The sequence below is a fragment of the Danio aesculapii genome, chromosome 20 (genome assembly GCF_903798145.1).
Source record: "Danio aesculapii chromosome 20, fDanAes4.1, whole genome shotgun sequence".
Taxonomy (NCBI): domain Eukaryota; kingdom Metazoa; phylum Chordata; class Actinopteri; order Cypriniformes; family Danionidae; genus Danio; species Danio aesculapii.
In genome coordinates, this window is record NC_079454.1 from 40,741,475 (window position 1) to 40,757,741 (window position 16,267).

At 35.6% G+C, this 16,267-nt stretch overlaps 1 protein-coding gene across 1 annotated transcript in view; it reads right to left on the reverse strand.

Moving 5' to 3' along the window:
• Positions 1-3,788: 3,788 nt before the first annotated feature.
• Positions 3,789-16,267, reverse strand: part of rnf217 (ring finger protein 217) — a 44,443-nt gene continuing 31,964 nt past the window's right edge. The window contains exons 2-6 of the mRNA XM_056480623.1: positions 15,123-15,353; positions 12,564-12,728; positions 8,471-8,672; positions 4,709-4,791; positions 3,789-3,971 (exon numbers count right to left, since the gene is read on the reverse strand). Coding sequence (XP_056336598.1) covers positions 3,789-3,971; positions 4,709-4,791; positions 8,471-8,672; positions 12,564-12,728; positions 15,123-15,353 — 864 coding nt within the window. The remainder of the gene's footprint in view (positions 3,972-4,708; positions 4,792-8,470; positions 8,673-12,563; positions 12,729-15,122; positions 15,354-16,267) is intronic.

Sequence of the window (16,267 nt, forward strand, 5' to 3'; positions counted from 1 at the left end):
TTAAAATTTAAATTGAAACAATTTTGAGATTGAAATCTAAACGTATATTGTCCTGCCATGGGTTTCTTATTAAACACGCCTGAATTTGCCACCAATGAGGAGAAAATTACAGCACATAAGCAGCAACAAGAAAAAAATCAGATGCTCAAGACATAATCTTTAAATTAATGACATTAAAAAATGAGCAAATATATGACAGAGATTTGTGATACAATCACAGTAAAGCATTTATAAAATCTATATTTTCCTCAGAGTGAAACAAATCATCCACCTGTATAGTTAAGTAGTGGAGGAGCACAAACAATACAATTTGTATATTTTATTTGGAAAAAATATCTTTTTGAAATAAGAATAACGAATAACATTTGAGGTGAAGCACTTTAAAACAAGTCTGCTATTTGCGCCACAACACTGAGCTTGTGTTGGTTTTTGTTTCTTATTCAAATTTAAATAAGCAGGAAATGCTTTTGCAACGTATTCGCGGCACTGAACATGTTCCCAGATTATCTCGAAAGAACAAACTCTGTTGGAAGGATGAGATAACTGAGAAACTCATTGTGAGAATGGAGACATCTACTGAGATAACTGATAAATTGTGATACTATTGCACAGTGTCACCCATGTGACGGAACTCGTCGTGAAGAACGAGAAAAAAATTAAACATGCTAGACTTTCTGCGATGGTGTCGCAGGCATGGTATCGGTTGTCGATCCCACATGACACAACAACAAATGATTGAATCTTATGTCATGATGCCCATTTGTCGTTTACGAATCCCCATGTCATCCTACGTCAAGGAAATCGTGCTGAAATCATAACAAATTCGTGTGATCTGACCAGGGCTTTAGTTTAATTAGGACAATAATATTTAAACATTATTGTCAGTTTTCTGGACTGTGTTTTTCACATTTTGCACTTCACACCAAAAAATACTGATTACTGTAAGATGTCTGTTTACATCTGTGAGATATTAACATTTTTTTACTTTCATTTCATTTCACAAACACAGGCAAACAAACACGCAAACACTGCTAACAAGGCTTTTTTTATAGCCCCCACTGTATGGAAAAAAGCCCTTCCAGAAAAAATAGGCAAATATGAATGCAACATACATTTATTGAACAATGCACATTTTAACGGTTCCAAATAGATTCATGACAGAACATGATTGTGAAATATTCAAATTCCATTAAAAATGTACAGTACAGTGCAAAAGTCTTGTTTTGTTTTTCTATCAATGGTTAATAATGGTTATAACATCATTCTTCATCTGAAAAGGACAATTATAGCTGGATAGAAAAGCAGCTGATAAAGCATTGACAGTAATGAACTGGACTCCACAGTGTCCACACCTGAACATTATAGAGTCAGTATGGGATTACCTGGACAGAGAAAAAAGTAATAATAATAAAGTCTAAATATAAAGCAGAATTTGGCAAATAAGCCTGCATTATTTGCTATATATATATATTTCTTGTACTTTCTGTTCAGGCAGTAATTGTTTCTCAGGTGGAGGTAAGAGATTTTCACCATTTACAGGTGATAGTTGGTGATTTTATAGCCATCCAATTCAATAATGTTTGTATTTTTCTCTCACCACCCACATAAACATTACCAGCCAAATCACCTACAGTTTTTTTTTACCAAGACCAAGATTGTAAATTCAATCTAAATCCACAATTCTAAGTTTATAAGGGAAATTAATCCAAAAATGGCTTTTTAAATCCATTTTGGCCACTAAAATGCACACACTCAAAAAATATGGTTGCTTACTCAAACTACGTATTTAAAATGAGTTGAATCGACATATTTCTGAAGGGTTTTTGGGGACAACTTAATACTTTTATGTTTAATTAATTAATTGATTTGTGTTGGGTCAATGTGAAATAATTTTGTTTACCCCAGCCTTTTTTTTACTTGGCAGATTTTTTTTTTACAGTTGTACTTAGAGTTGCACAATATATTGTTTCAGAATCGATTTCACAATGTGTTCATCTGCAATAGTCACAACACAAAGATATGCAATGATGAGTTGACCTTGCAGTTTATTTTTTACATTTACATATACAAAACCATAGTGCATGCACTGTTTATTTCACTTTTATCTTTGCTTTGTTGCATTTATCTATGCTTGTAGTTTGTTTATTACATTTTATGTATGATTTACTTCTCTGAAGAACCATTCCAATCAACCAGAATTAATACATTTGGCAAAACTTTAGGGACCAATTCTCACTATTTACTAGTTGCCTATTAACATGCATTTTGAGATATTGGCTGCTTATTAGTATTTATAAAGCACATATTCCAAATGATCTTATTCTAAATCCCTAATCCTACCCAAAACCTAAACTACCTCAATAACTATTAATAAGGAGTAAATTAGGAGTTGATTGAAGCAAAAGTCAAAATGGTTTGCTAAGAGCGAGAATTGAACTTTAAAATAAAAGTTTGACCAAAAATTATAACAAAGTACATCGCAATATATATCGCAGAAAAAAATATTGCAATGTCATATTTTTTTCCAATATCATGCAGCTCTAGTTGTACTTCATAGTAATTTTTACTAGCTAACATTTAATAGCTAACAAAAACAATTTGAGTTTTGTTGTTGTCAAATTAATTTGCTGTTGTGACTATAACAATCGTGCACCATGTGAATCTAGCAAACCAGATTTGAGGATCCCACATATAAATACTAACATGTGAGATATCGCTGCACGATATTGGGAAAAATCTGACATTGTGATACTTTGTTTTGTTGTGATATGTATATTGCGATATGAGTATAATTTCACTAGATTATTTGAATAGCTCTATTTTGAAAGATTTCATTAACTTAGATCAACTGGGATGATCAAATCTTCTATGCGGAGCATCTGCATTAAATATAACAAATTAAAATCATATAAATAAAAAATGCAAGTGAAATAAACAGTGCTTTGTGGTTTTCTGGGGAGTCTAACAGTATTCAAGTACAAAAAATGAACAATCAAATGTAAAATAACATGGTCATTATTGCATAGATAATTTAAAAAAAATAATAACGTTTAATAATATCTTTATCCTTTAATCTTTAATAAACAATCTAATCCTGCAGTGTAACTATTGCGAATACACACATTGCGATATCATTGGTTCTATTATTGGTTTTAATTGTAATTCACCTGAGGGGACTGTAAAAAGAAAACTAAAGGGCTAAATTTAAGATTATTTTGACATATGAAGGACATCCACTAAATAATACCTATAGAACACTTAAGAGATCATTCATTGAGAGCCTAGTAATGCCCTGGTGCTCCACAGAGAGATTTAGAACGTCCTTTATCCCAACCACTGTCAGGTTTTTTTAAAAATTATATGTTTTTTTTTCCTGCGTAGTTATTTATTAAGTTGTGATGTGTAGTTGGTGCAAATTGTGTGTTTTTGTACTGTTGTTTGAAGTGTTGTCCTGTTTTTTGTGGTATTAGTGGTTTAATATCATCAAGTTTGTAGATGACGATACAGTGATCTGTCTAATCACCAACAATGATGAGACTGCCTACAGGGAGGAGATACAGCATCTGGCCACTTGGTGTACAGACAATAATTTTTCTCCTTAACATCACTAAGACCAAGGAGCTCATTGTGAACTTCAGGAAGGGATGAGTAGGCCAACAACTCCAGCTTGGTCAAGAAGGCTAACCATCGCCCCTTTTTCTTAAGGCAGCTTAAGAAGAACCAGCTGTCCTCAGCCATCTTGGTAAACTTCTATCGCTGCGCAATAGAGAGCATCCTGACAAACTGTATCACAGTCTGGTAGCTGCTCTGCTGCCGAGCATAAGGCACTGCAGCAGGTGGTGAAAACTGCCCAACGCGTCACAGGGACCCCACTTCCAGCCATTGAAGACATCCAGAAGAAACACTGCCTGCACCGAGCACGCAGTACTCTCTAGGACTCCTCTCACCCTGCACACAGACTGTTTCCTGTCCTGCCAGCAGGTGCTTCAGACTCCCCCAGACAAAAAACATCAAACTGAGGAACAGCTTTTTCCCCAGAGCTATCTTCCTTTTAAACTCTGCCCCCCCCACTAACTCTTTTGCTGCCTCATACACCCCCCCACACTCTCGTCATAACATATACTCCCTATAATCACTGCAATATTTAATATTTGTACATTAAATATTGCACATATTCAACCCACTACATTGTACTATTTCATTTAAAATGGTACACAGCCACTGCACATATATATTTGTAATTATGTTCATATCTATCTGCATACTTCAGATTATTAATAGCAACCTGTACATATATTAATCTATTGTTAATCTCTGTTCATAGCTAATACAACCTGTATATATCTATAACTGCACTTTATAACTTACACATATATCCTGCACTTCCTGCTATTGCACTCCTGGTTAGACCTAAACTGCATTCCGTTGCCTTGTACATGCACATGTGTAATGACATTAAAGTTGAATCTAAGCTAATCTAATAATTTATTTTCAAATGAGCTTCTCCTCGCAGGGATTAATAAAGTTCTCTACTACTACCACATCAATGCTCAAACAATATATTGTTCAGCCCTAATGTGAGACACTCATAATTGTATGGTTAAAAACCTCAAATGTCCATCTTGAATTGATCTTCATTCAAAAGACTGTATTTAACCACTAAGAAACTGGAGATTTGTCGGACATTTGTGAGATTTATAAGTGTTACACAATCCTTACCTACGACCAAAGCCAGAGCTCCGACAACCACCACAAGGACAATGACCACTGGAGCCACCAGCACTTTACTCACTGTCAAACACAAAAGAAAAAAGCATTCAGACTCACAAAAGCAAACACATTTACAACTCTTATCTACTGCTTGACTAAAGAGAAATGGATGGAGTGCATCGGTCTTCCTCGGAGAGTTGTTTAACCTGAACTCTGTGACCTGTTGACCAAACACTGCTGTCTGTGATGTATGAATGATGGAGTTTCATACTATGGTTGACTGCACTGGCCTGAGGACAGCACACACAATCACCGGCTCATGTAAAGTATACACAATGACATATGCAAACTAAAAGCAGATCACAGAGCCACTATCAGGAGGTTATAAACTAGCCCGGTCTGGAACTGTGTAAACTATTCTCTTCAGGTGCTCTAGTTCTGTCAGGACATTTTGTTGTAGCTATAAATCCTGAACGTAAAAGCAAACTCATATTTTGTTCCTGGGAGTGTAGAGATTGTACAGTGATAAAAATATATGATAATTAATGTTTAGTGATGAGCTTGCGATCTACACTGACTACTAAATAAAGCAGAATTGTATTGAGTTGATTCAAGTGGTTTGATATAACAACGATTAAGATCTTTCAAAATAATTGATGTATTATCCGATCATGGCTATTAGGTTTATTAAACACATTACTTGGATCAATGTGTAAGAATAGGAAGAAATGTAAACGGGTCAAGACAGAAGAAGAGAAGAAAATTAAAAACACTGCTGTAAATAGTAAATCGTAGCGACCTCACGCTTTTAGATGTGTAGTTATACTAGCGACGTCTGATTTGCACATTGATTTCTGATTCTATCTAAAGAACAGCGCAAGCACTTTATGAAACAGTGCAAATTAAACTCATTGATGTTTAACGTTTGAACTAATTCACTTTAAAAAAATTGATAGTTACAATTACTGCTTTTGGCAATGGCTGACTGAAAATTATCAGTGAATTCAAACTTTCCTTTAAATAATAAGTGGCAACTTTGAGATTTAAAGGAATAGTTCACCCAAAAAACTAAAAATACCCAATGATTTACTCACGCTCAAGCCATCCTCAGTATACACTCACCGACCACTTTCTTAGGTACAGCTTACCAGTACCGGCTTGGACACGCTTTTGCCTTCAGAATTGCCTTAATCCTTCATGGCATAGATTCAACAAGGTACTTGAAATATTCCTCAGAGATTTTGGTCCATATTGACATGATAGCATCACGCAGTTGCTGCAGATTTGTCAGCTGCACATCCATGATGTGAATCTTCTGTTACATCCCAAAGGTGCTCTATTGGATTTAGTTCTGGTAACTGTGGAGTCCAGTGCAGTGAACTCTTTGCCATGTTTAAGAAACCAGTCTTCATGTTGTTAATGACCCTACCATCCGAATGTTGCAGCAGAAATCGAGACTCATCAGACCAGGCAAGGTTTTTCCAATCTTCTATTGTCCAATTTTGGTGAGCCTGTGCAAATTGTAGTCTCAGATTCCTGTTCTTAGCTGACAGGAGTGGCACCCGGTGTGTTCTTCTGCTGCTGAAGCCCATTCGTCTCAAGGTTTGATGTGTTGTGTGTTCAGAGATGCTCTTCTGCATACCTCAGTTGTAACGAGTGGTTATTTGAGTTACTGTTGCCTTTCTATCAGCTTGAACCAGCCTGGCCATTCTTCTCTGGCATCAACAAGGCATTTGCACTCACAGAACTGCTGCTCACTGGATATTTTCTCTTTTTCAGAACATTCTTTGTAAACCCTAGAGATGCTTGTGTGTGAAAAGCCCAGTAGATCAGCAGTTTCTGAAATACTCAGACCAGCCCGTCTGGGACCAACAACCAAGCCATGTTTAAAGTCACTTCAATCACCTTTCTTCCCCATTCTAAAGCTCAATTTGAACTGCAGCAGATCGTCTTGGCCATGTCTACATGCTGTCATGTGAATGGCTGATTAGAGTTTTGTGTTAGTGAGCAATTGGACAAATGTACCTAATAAAGTGGCCAGTGAGTGTATATGACTTCTGTAAGATAAACAGTTATCCTGAGCAGTAACATTTTATTTGGGCTCTTTGATGCTGTATAACGGTGTTGGATATTGGCCTTTTTAAGCTTACAAAAGTGCATAAATCCAACATGAAACATACCCATACGGCGCCAGCAGCTTAACGCATGTCTTATGAAGTAAATTGATGTGTTCTGTAACAAATATTTCACATTGTTAATGATTAAAAACTCAATTAACTGCCTTCTGGTGCCTGCCGAAAGTGCAAACGTCTTGGCTGACCTCTATCTTGACATATGACATAAGATGCATTTGTAGTGGAAGAGTGAGATTAAGAGTAATATACTGTATGATATAATTTTGTACCGTAACACCAAGCCAACCAGATTTCTTGCATGTTGTTGTCTTCTGTGGTAAACAAATTGTGTGAGACACATCTATTACTTAATGCATCATCATACATGCATTTGTCAGCCACCTAGAGTCAGCTATTTAAGCTTATAATTTCAAAATGTTAAATATTTTTGTGACAAAAGAGCATTGATCTGCTTCATAAGACATGTGTTAAACCCCTGGCGGTGTATGGTTAAGTTTTATGATGGATTTATGAACTTTTGAAAGCTTCAAAAAAGGGCTATTCTAGAGCATGGAAGTGCCAGGACGGCATTTAAAACTACTCCGTCTGTATTTGTCTGACAGAGGAAAGTCAAATAAACAGGACAGCTTGAGAGCGAGTAAATTATGGGGTCATTTTCAATTTTTGGTGAACTTTGGTGAAGTCTTCATTGTTGGGAAGTTGTTTCTAAAACAACATATAGAGAGTCAAGCAGGTCACACACCGGATGCACCGCGACATGGCGCACATGACAGTTGAAAGTATCCCACACCAGACGCACACATTCGTGTGTTATTTAAAATGAAAGTTTTTACATGGCGCTCTGTGGCACGGCAGAAATATGAACAGTGTCCTGAGTCGTAGCTGAGCGCCGCCGACTTGCGGCACCGATGTGCGTACCCAGATAGAAACCTATGTTTAAAATTCTAAAATGCATGGCGCTGAGAGCAGCGAGCTCCGAGCGGCGCATCAGGTGTGCGACCCCCTCTAGACCTAGCATCCTCAAATGGGTTCAAGGAGGAAATGCCATGATGGAAAAAACAATATGCAGTATCAAAGACTGCCATTCACAGTACAATAAATCTCCTGTAAATTACAGAGAGCACCTAAAGCACACTATTATACTGTAGCAGGAGCAAAAAAATAAAATTGAGTTTAGCTCAAGTTATGTTTATTGTCTAACTATTAATATTCCAAATGAACATATGTTGAAGGCAAAATTATTACCCATGTGATTGATTTATTAGTTTTCAAATATCCTGTTTAAGTTCTGTTTATTTTTGTCTTTTGCATTCAATTGCATATGCAGTCAAGCGCAAAATTTCATATTTATATCCCTGGCAAAATAGTTTTTTCAAATGTAAATAAAAGCTGAGAAATATTTTCCTCACACAATGATGCCTCTTGTACATTGTCTTATACTATGGGATTAAATTAATAATGGGAGAAGTCGGTGTCATTTCCGGTAAAAAAAAAAAAAAAACAAACAAAAAAAACTTAATAGTTGATTAAAAGTAACTTTAAGTCAAAATTTCCCAGGGGTATGAATAATTTCGGGTTTGACTATGTATGAATCAAGTTCAGTCTTTTGTTGTATGTGCACTTACTGCAGACGGAGCCTCGGACCAGCCGTCGTAAGTGCGGTTTTTCCGGCAGGTAGCGATATTTGCATCCAAACACACTCAGGTTGGAAGTGTGGTCGCCGAAGAAGCGCAGATGTCTGTACTTCTCACCACAACGGTAACAAAAGTTAGTGCTGCATTGTGTGCATGTCATGTGATCACAGCCCTCTGTTCTCTGAATGTGGATCTGTTGGTATATAAAGAAGAAAAATTCACTACTATGAATTTCATTTCCTGATTAAATTCACACCTGAAAGCTACATTCTCTTGAATATGAGCCAGCAACTGACACTCAATCAGTAACTTCATGTGTTTTTTCTGATCGGATAGATGTCAGATTTTTGGGATTTTTTTATTTCAGGGTTTCTGTAGGTTTACCAAGTCAAATTGAAGACTTTAAGACCAGGAAAAATGAAATTTCAGACTAATTTAGAATTGTTTTAATTGCGCAGCCAAAAAAAAAGGAATTTCTTGGTCAAATATTTTAAATTATGTGTCAAAACGAGCAGACCATAGTTGTATACATACCGTTTTTCAACAACTTAACAAAACTCATTAAAAACTAAATGTATGCACAACAGGCTACAGTTATTAGTTTTGTTCAAAGTTTTATTGAGATGTGTTGTTGCTGATTGGATGTGTTTTGTGTAGCTTTACATAAACAAAGGAAAGTTGCAGGACTCCAGGAATCAAGTTTGAGACCCATGGCCTATATTTTACGATATGACCGCAATTTCACTAGATGTCTCTATTTGGGGAAAAAATTGAGATGCTGCTGCTATGACTAATTTAGAGATGTGACCTTCAGTCACAATCTGCTCTCTGGACATCAGAGTTTTAAGCTTGTTTGACAGCTGTGAGCCTGTTTTACATTGTTGCAATTCTATAAAACGTGCTGCTAATAAAAAAAAAAAATTATAACTTTGATGCATTTTTTTGTATTTATTTACAAAAATGATGATACATCACGGATGGTTTTCTTGTGATATATCGATATATCAGAATCGATAATATAGGAGATCTATCAATATCGGGATCAAAATATCACGATAATATCATATAATATCACCTGCGATTTCATTCCCTAATTTAGATTATAACCTTTCACCGCAACAACTCCACAAATATCTTCTGAACTGTGGCTCCTAGTAGACTATAATCCTGACTCAACATTGCATTTCTTGCGATATAGAGTTGAAGTTTTAGCCACCCTTTGAATTTTTTATTTTCTTTAAAAAAATTCCCCAATGATGTTTAACAGAGCAAGGAAATTTTCACAGTATGTCTGATAATATTTTTTTCTTCTGGAGAAAGTCTTATTTGTTTTATTTCAGCTAGAATAAAAGCTGTTTTTAATTTTTTAAACACCATTTTATGGTCAAAATTTTAGCCCCTTTAAGCAATATTCTTTCGACTGTCTACAGAATAAACCATCGTTATACAATAACTTGCCTAATTACCCTAACCTGCCTAGTTAACCTAATTCACCTAGTTAAGCTTTTTAATGTCACTTTAAGCTGTTTAGAAGTGTCTTGAAAAAGATCTAGTAAAATATTATGTACTGTCATCATGGCAAAGATTAAATAAATCAGTTATTAGAAATGATTTATTAAAACTTTTGTTTATGGTATGTAAATGTATTAAAGAAATTGAAAAAAAAAATAAACAGGGTAGCTAATAATTCAGGGGGGGTAATAATTCTGACTTCAACTGTAACTATTGTGGATGTGCACATTGCGATATTGATGCTGAAACTATAAATTGTGCAGCTTAATGGTGACACTGTAGTTATTTCAACCAATAATGCGGTATTCAGTGTTACTGCTTGAAAGACTCATTGACTAAGGTTTCAATGTGAAGATCTTACTGCAAACTAAGCCCTCAGGTGTCTGGCTCAGGTATGTGCACTATGTCAGACACTCAAGTTATGATGTGTCCTCCATAAATGCACATGTCCGGATTGGAAACAGCAACGCCTTTTAAAACATCTTGATCTCTTAAAATTGTGTCAGTGGATAAAAACTGTCTCAAGTGAACTTCAATTCAGGACTGCTTTGCCCAAACCCCAGTCTTATGACTTCCTGGAATGCCATGATTTCCAAGAGCATAATTACAGATAGACAGAAGGAAGTGAAAAGAAAAACACACTATTAGCACAATCTTCAGATGGGAACATTCAGTTTTTGCATTGTCTCAGTTTGTGTGAGCTAGGTAACTACTATGTGTTTTAAATCGGCTAAGTAGCATTTTATTTTTCCCAACTTGCCATTTTAGCAAAGCTTCCTACTAACATAACAATTTTCCAACCTCTCTCAAACACTCAAACAGGCTTGTTACGCTACTGTACCTTTAAGGCCGTAAAAAAAATAGTATTATATATATATATATATATATATATATATATATATATATATATATATATATATATATATATATATATATATATATATATATATAATACTTTCTTTATGGCCTTAAAGGCACAGTAGCGTAACAAGCCTGTATATATATATACACCATACAAGCATACTTACTCTAAGGGCCATTTATTTCGAAGTTGATATTTAGCCGCATTTTTTTTGTATATATATGTATGTGTGTATATGTATGTATACACACGCGCGCACACACATATATATATACACATATATATATATATATATATACACATAAAAAATGCGGATAAATATGAACTTCGATATAAATGGCCCTTATGGCTCGTTTCCACTGACTGGTACGGTACGGTTCGGTTTGGTACGGGTCACCTTTATCAAGGTTGCGTTTCCACTAACAAGGGTACCCTTTTGGTGGGCGTGGTGTATGACAGAAAGTTTCAGTCGACGTCATTCTCGCTCTAGGCAATAAAGCTGTACAGGTCGCTCACATATCATATGAAAAGCTCTTCTCACAACACAGATGCTTCATACACATAAATACTTGTGTAGAAATGTTTATTACTAACTTTTCAATGAACATGAGTTGATTATAACTGCAGATCAATGACAGTGCGAAACAGCCTACTGTAACGTCTGTAATTATAATAAATAACTAAATAAATGAACATATATAAACACATACAGCCCCTTACAGTCTCCGATATGTTACCAACTACAGAAAAACTACACACATCAGACATTTCGTCTGTATTTAGGTTCAAAAACAACCCAAAAATATAGCCTACAGTAAGTGAAAACCTCTCATCTGTGTCTGTAATCTTCAGTAGCACATGTAGCCTCTGTTAGAGAGTAATTCCGTCGTTCCCGGTTCATATTAGTCCAAAATGTGAAGATAATAAGTTAGTTATACATGGCATTTTGTTCATGTTTGCTGAGAAATAGTGTGCTCCTTTTTTTCCGGCTTCTCCTTTGTTTCTTCACGCTTCACTCTCGCGTTTGTCAGTGTCTGACAGGATCGGGTTTCAAAAGCACGTCAATAATCAAGCGCAGGTTATTATCATTAGCTCAAGAAGTTTGTTATTTCAGATATAATGTTAGACGCGCGCGAGCGCTAGCAAGAAAGCGAAACCGCTCGCGCCTCAGACTGGCTCGTAAAAAACTACGAGGCACAGGAAAATCTGCTCTTCTTCTTGGATTTGTGGCTATTTATCCAGACGACGACAAGGTTTGTTTGAGCCCAGATCGACCATGGCTCATTATTATATGTATTTTTAATTCCGCTATAATCTCTCGCTTTGTATTTCAAACATGGCGGGTTTTTTGTTTTCATTCTGGCTTGTTGCGTAAGCGAATGACATATCTCTGTAAACCAATAGCGTTCAGCTGCGCGTGTGGCTCCGCCTTTTGGTACCCTTTCTCGTGTTTGGTACCCTTTCGAAAGGGTGCCGAAAAAGTGGTACGGTACGGTTCGGTACGCTTTTTGACAGTGGAAACGGCCATAAAAGCGTACCAAACCGAACCGTACCGTACCACTCAGTGGAAACGGGCCATTAGAGTAAGTATGGTTGTGATATCAATGCCTCAAATCCATACCAAATGATCAACTTTGGCTTTGTGAACATCAGCGTATTCAGAACATTGAATTCTGTGTACACATTTCTGTGGTGTACATTGTTCATTACCTTGCAGCGTGGGCATTTCTGAGCATTCCTCTGGCCATGTTCGATGACGCTGGCCCAGTGGCGCAACAGTTTGTCTCCTTTCCTGTAGTCCCGACACTTCAGGCCTTCATGCCAGGGAGAGTGGCATTTAAAACACCAGACAAACTGGCACTTGGTGCACTGAATCTGTAGGGGAATATAAACACAGAATTATTAACTAAAAAAGATAATTTGATTTAGACAAATAGTTCTGTATTTAGGGATAGTTCACCCTAAAATGAAAATGTACTCACTATTTACTCACACTCGAGTGGTTTTATACCATTATGAGTTTTTTTATTATTTATCCAGAAATATGTCAATAGTTACCAGTTTCCAGCTTTCTTCAAAATATATAAAAGGTCCCATGAAGTGATTTAAAATGTGATTTTTTTTATTTTGTGTTTGACATAAATCTTAAGTGAAAAATGAAGAGAGGGCAGGACATAGAGTAGCTTCTCCCCTTTTAAAAACAGCCAAATGTGTTTTGTTTTATCACAGCTCTGCCAGTGAGAGTGGTTGAGCTCAAGCACATCAAATGAAAAGCATCTTTAGGAGGCGGGGCATGTCAGATACCAGAGAGCATTTGGTTGGTTAAGATTTGATGAGAAACTGAAGTATGAGCTGAGGAGGTGAAAAAAACGTTGATCCATTTATGTGAAAGTGACAAAACACAAACGTTACATGCTTAATATCAGTTTTATATCTTCTAAATGCAAATTTTGTCATTGTTTTGTACCCCACTAGCTCATAAATATCCTTGAAGACTAACATACTGCTACGAGTGTCTAAAAAATGTTATTTTAATTTCACTGGACCTTTAATCAGAAGTTAATATTTTGGGTGAACTATCCCCTTAACAATAGTGTTATGTTGAAAATCCAATAGCAATTGTTGCTGGTCAGAAATGACCATAATAGCTTATAAATGTGTATGCATTATTATTACCAAAAAATAAATTCAATCTTTTCCTTAGCTTGTTTTTTTTTATTTTAAGGCCAGGTTTTGGTTTTATTTTTGAATCGGATTATTTATTATTGAACTTATGCAACACAGTTTTTTAAGTGAACTGTAATCATTCATATATACTTATTTGTGGACAATTTTATCATAGTAGTTTGCTTAAATATTTTGAAATGCTTATATTTTGTACAAAGTCACACTTGTGGTGTTCCTGGTCAAACAGACTTGTATACAAAGAGTAATGTACAAAATATTGTACACCAATGTAATGTACACCAAATATTGGATTCAATCTTTTTATCAACAGTGGAATTAGATTTCAAAACAGTATAAAGATCATCCAACATTACTTGGCAAGTTGTTATACCGTGTGTGATCAAGTGAGAAAGTTTTATCCCACATTGTAAACAAAAAGTTTAATGTTTTTATTTCCCCCCGTTTATTTAATGCTTTTGAATTGCATTATGGGACTTTGATCTTTTTTCCAACAACTTTTCAACATGAAATGTTAAAAATTTGAATTTTATTGACATTTCTAATTAGGGCTGGGCCGATAAACAATATCATACCGAATCGCAATAAAATTTAGGTTGATAACAATTATAAGCACCGGACATTTTTACTCTATGTTAATCCTGAGAGCCCATCACACAGCAGAAATATGCAGCAACAGGAATCTATACTGTAATGACATTACAGATTCATTGAATTTTTGGTCGCCGAAAATTATCGGACGAAAATAGGTCATGCTGCGTCACCCAGTATTGTTTAGCATGCTCATTTCACTTTCTCGCCAGCAGTATCCGCCTTCAGTCATGGTTGGGATACTCTTTTTAAAGTGGAAACATTAACACCTTATATCGAAATATATCGTTATCGTTCAATATAGAAAATAATTATCGTGATTGCATTTTTGCAACATCGCCCAGCCCTATTTCTAATAGTTTAAAGTGATATATTGTCTAGGTTGGTGTTGTATATTATGCTACAAAAACCTTGTAATAAACTGCCAGTACATTTTCTGTTATTTTACAGACTTATTTCTCTCTGTATTATTTCTTATACATTATATTATTTAAAACTACTAAAATGTCAATAAAAGTCACTCTGTTAAAGTGTAGAAAGGAATTTTCAACATCAAAAGTCGACAGAGCAGAGATCAAGCTCCCATAATGCAATTCACAAGCGTACATAAATTAAAAACATCACAAATACAGAAACTGTTAATTAACAGATATTTTTGTAACACTTTATTTTGATGGTCACTTTGAGTATTAGTAGACTGTCAGCTTAATATCTGCTGATACTGCTTCTTCAACGGGCACTTAACTGACTATAAGAAACTTTGCAAGTACATGTCAACTTACACTAACCCTAACTCCAACCTAACAGTCTACTTATAATCTAATGAGAATGAGCTGGCATGTAGATGCAATGTAACATAATTTTAACAAATAGACCATCAAAATAAAATGTGACCGATATGTTTTCAGTGCAATACCATCGCATTAACTAACATTTTCTGGGAAAATAAATTTCTTTCCGAATAGAACAAGAATGAACGTGAAAAAAGCTGACCTTATACTTATGTTCACTCTTGGTGGACGACTGTTGGCTGCGACCCCTCAAGGAAGTAAACAGGCTGCACTGAGGACATGGTTTCGTGCTGGAGTCCAATTGGCTCAGTTCCAAAAAGTACTTGTATTTTGCAAGTTCCTCACTGGTCAGGTGTGAAATCACTAAGTTCTCCTCCAAGAAACCGCTGCACTCGGTGATGGGACACACCAAGTGCGCTCGACCCACGTGAACCTTAAAAGAAACCCAAATTTGAAGAAAACATGCAATGAGCTAAAATACAATGTAATTCAGCCCTTCAAATGTACAGTTGAAGTCAGAAGTATTAGCCATCCTAAGTTATGAGTCTAAATAGAAAACACTATAAGCTACACAAATAGATACACCTTTACAATCGTTACTTGGTGATAAAAATCAACAGAAAAGTATTACAGTACATTGAATACTTGGACTGTGTTTTCATTGAAGTTATGGTTTAGTAAACTGAAGAAATTACAATTAGAAAAACATAATGGGATATTAAGTTGGATAGCATTCGACCCGGATTTTCAACCTTGTACACTAGTTAGTAGATTTGAACAGTGGGTTTGGAGAGGAATCACATCTTTCTGTTCAGTGACCTCTAACAGACATTTCATGAGTGATCAGACCTTATCAGATACATTTGGCCAAGACAAGCAGGACTTGTACAGATACTAGCAAGTTAGAGATTACTTTAATAAAACAATTTTTCAATAAATCTAAGGATGATTATAATTTGATCACAGTATTTTCAGATTCATACATAAAAGAAGAAAACAAAAAACTGGTCTCTAAATGATATGAATGCATAAAAAAAACAGTAAGACTCATTTATCAAATTACATAAAACAAAAATAGGAGAGTCAAATCAAAAACTAACACAACTCACACATGCAAAAACCATTAACTCGAGAGCTTGAAGAGAGTTTAGATGGAAAAATCGGATGAGGTTCTTCATAACTCCTAAACTGTCTGCATTGCGTACAGGTTTTGAAAGTTTGGGCTCTTGTTGGAGACAATGTGGAACCTCAATGGCTAACCATTTTTTGGGCTTGGCCAAAAATACAGACCTTCTGGTATGAAATAAAAAGATTAAAAAGATAACTGGAGATGAATTGGACTACTCC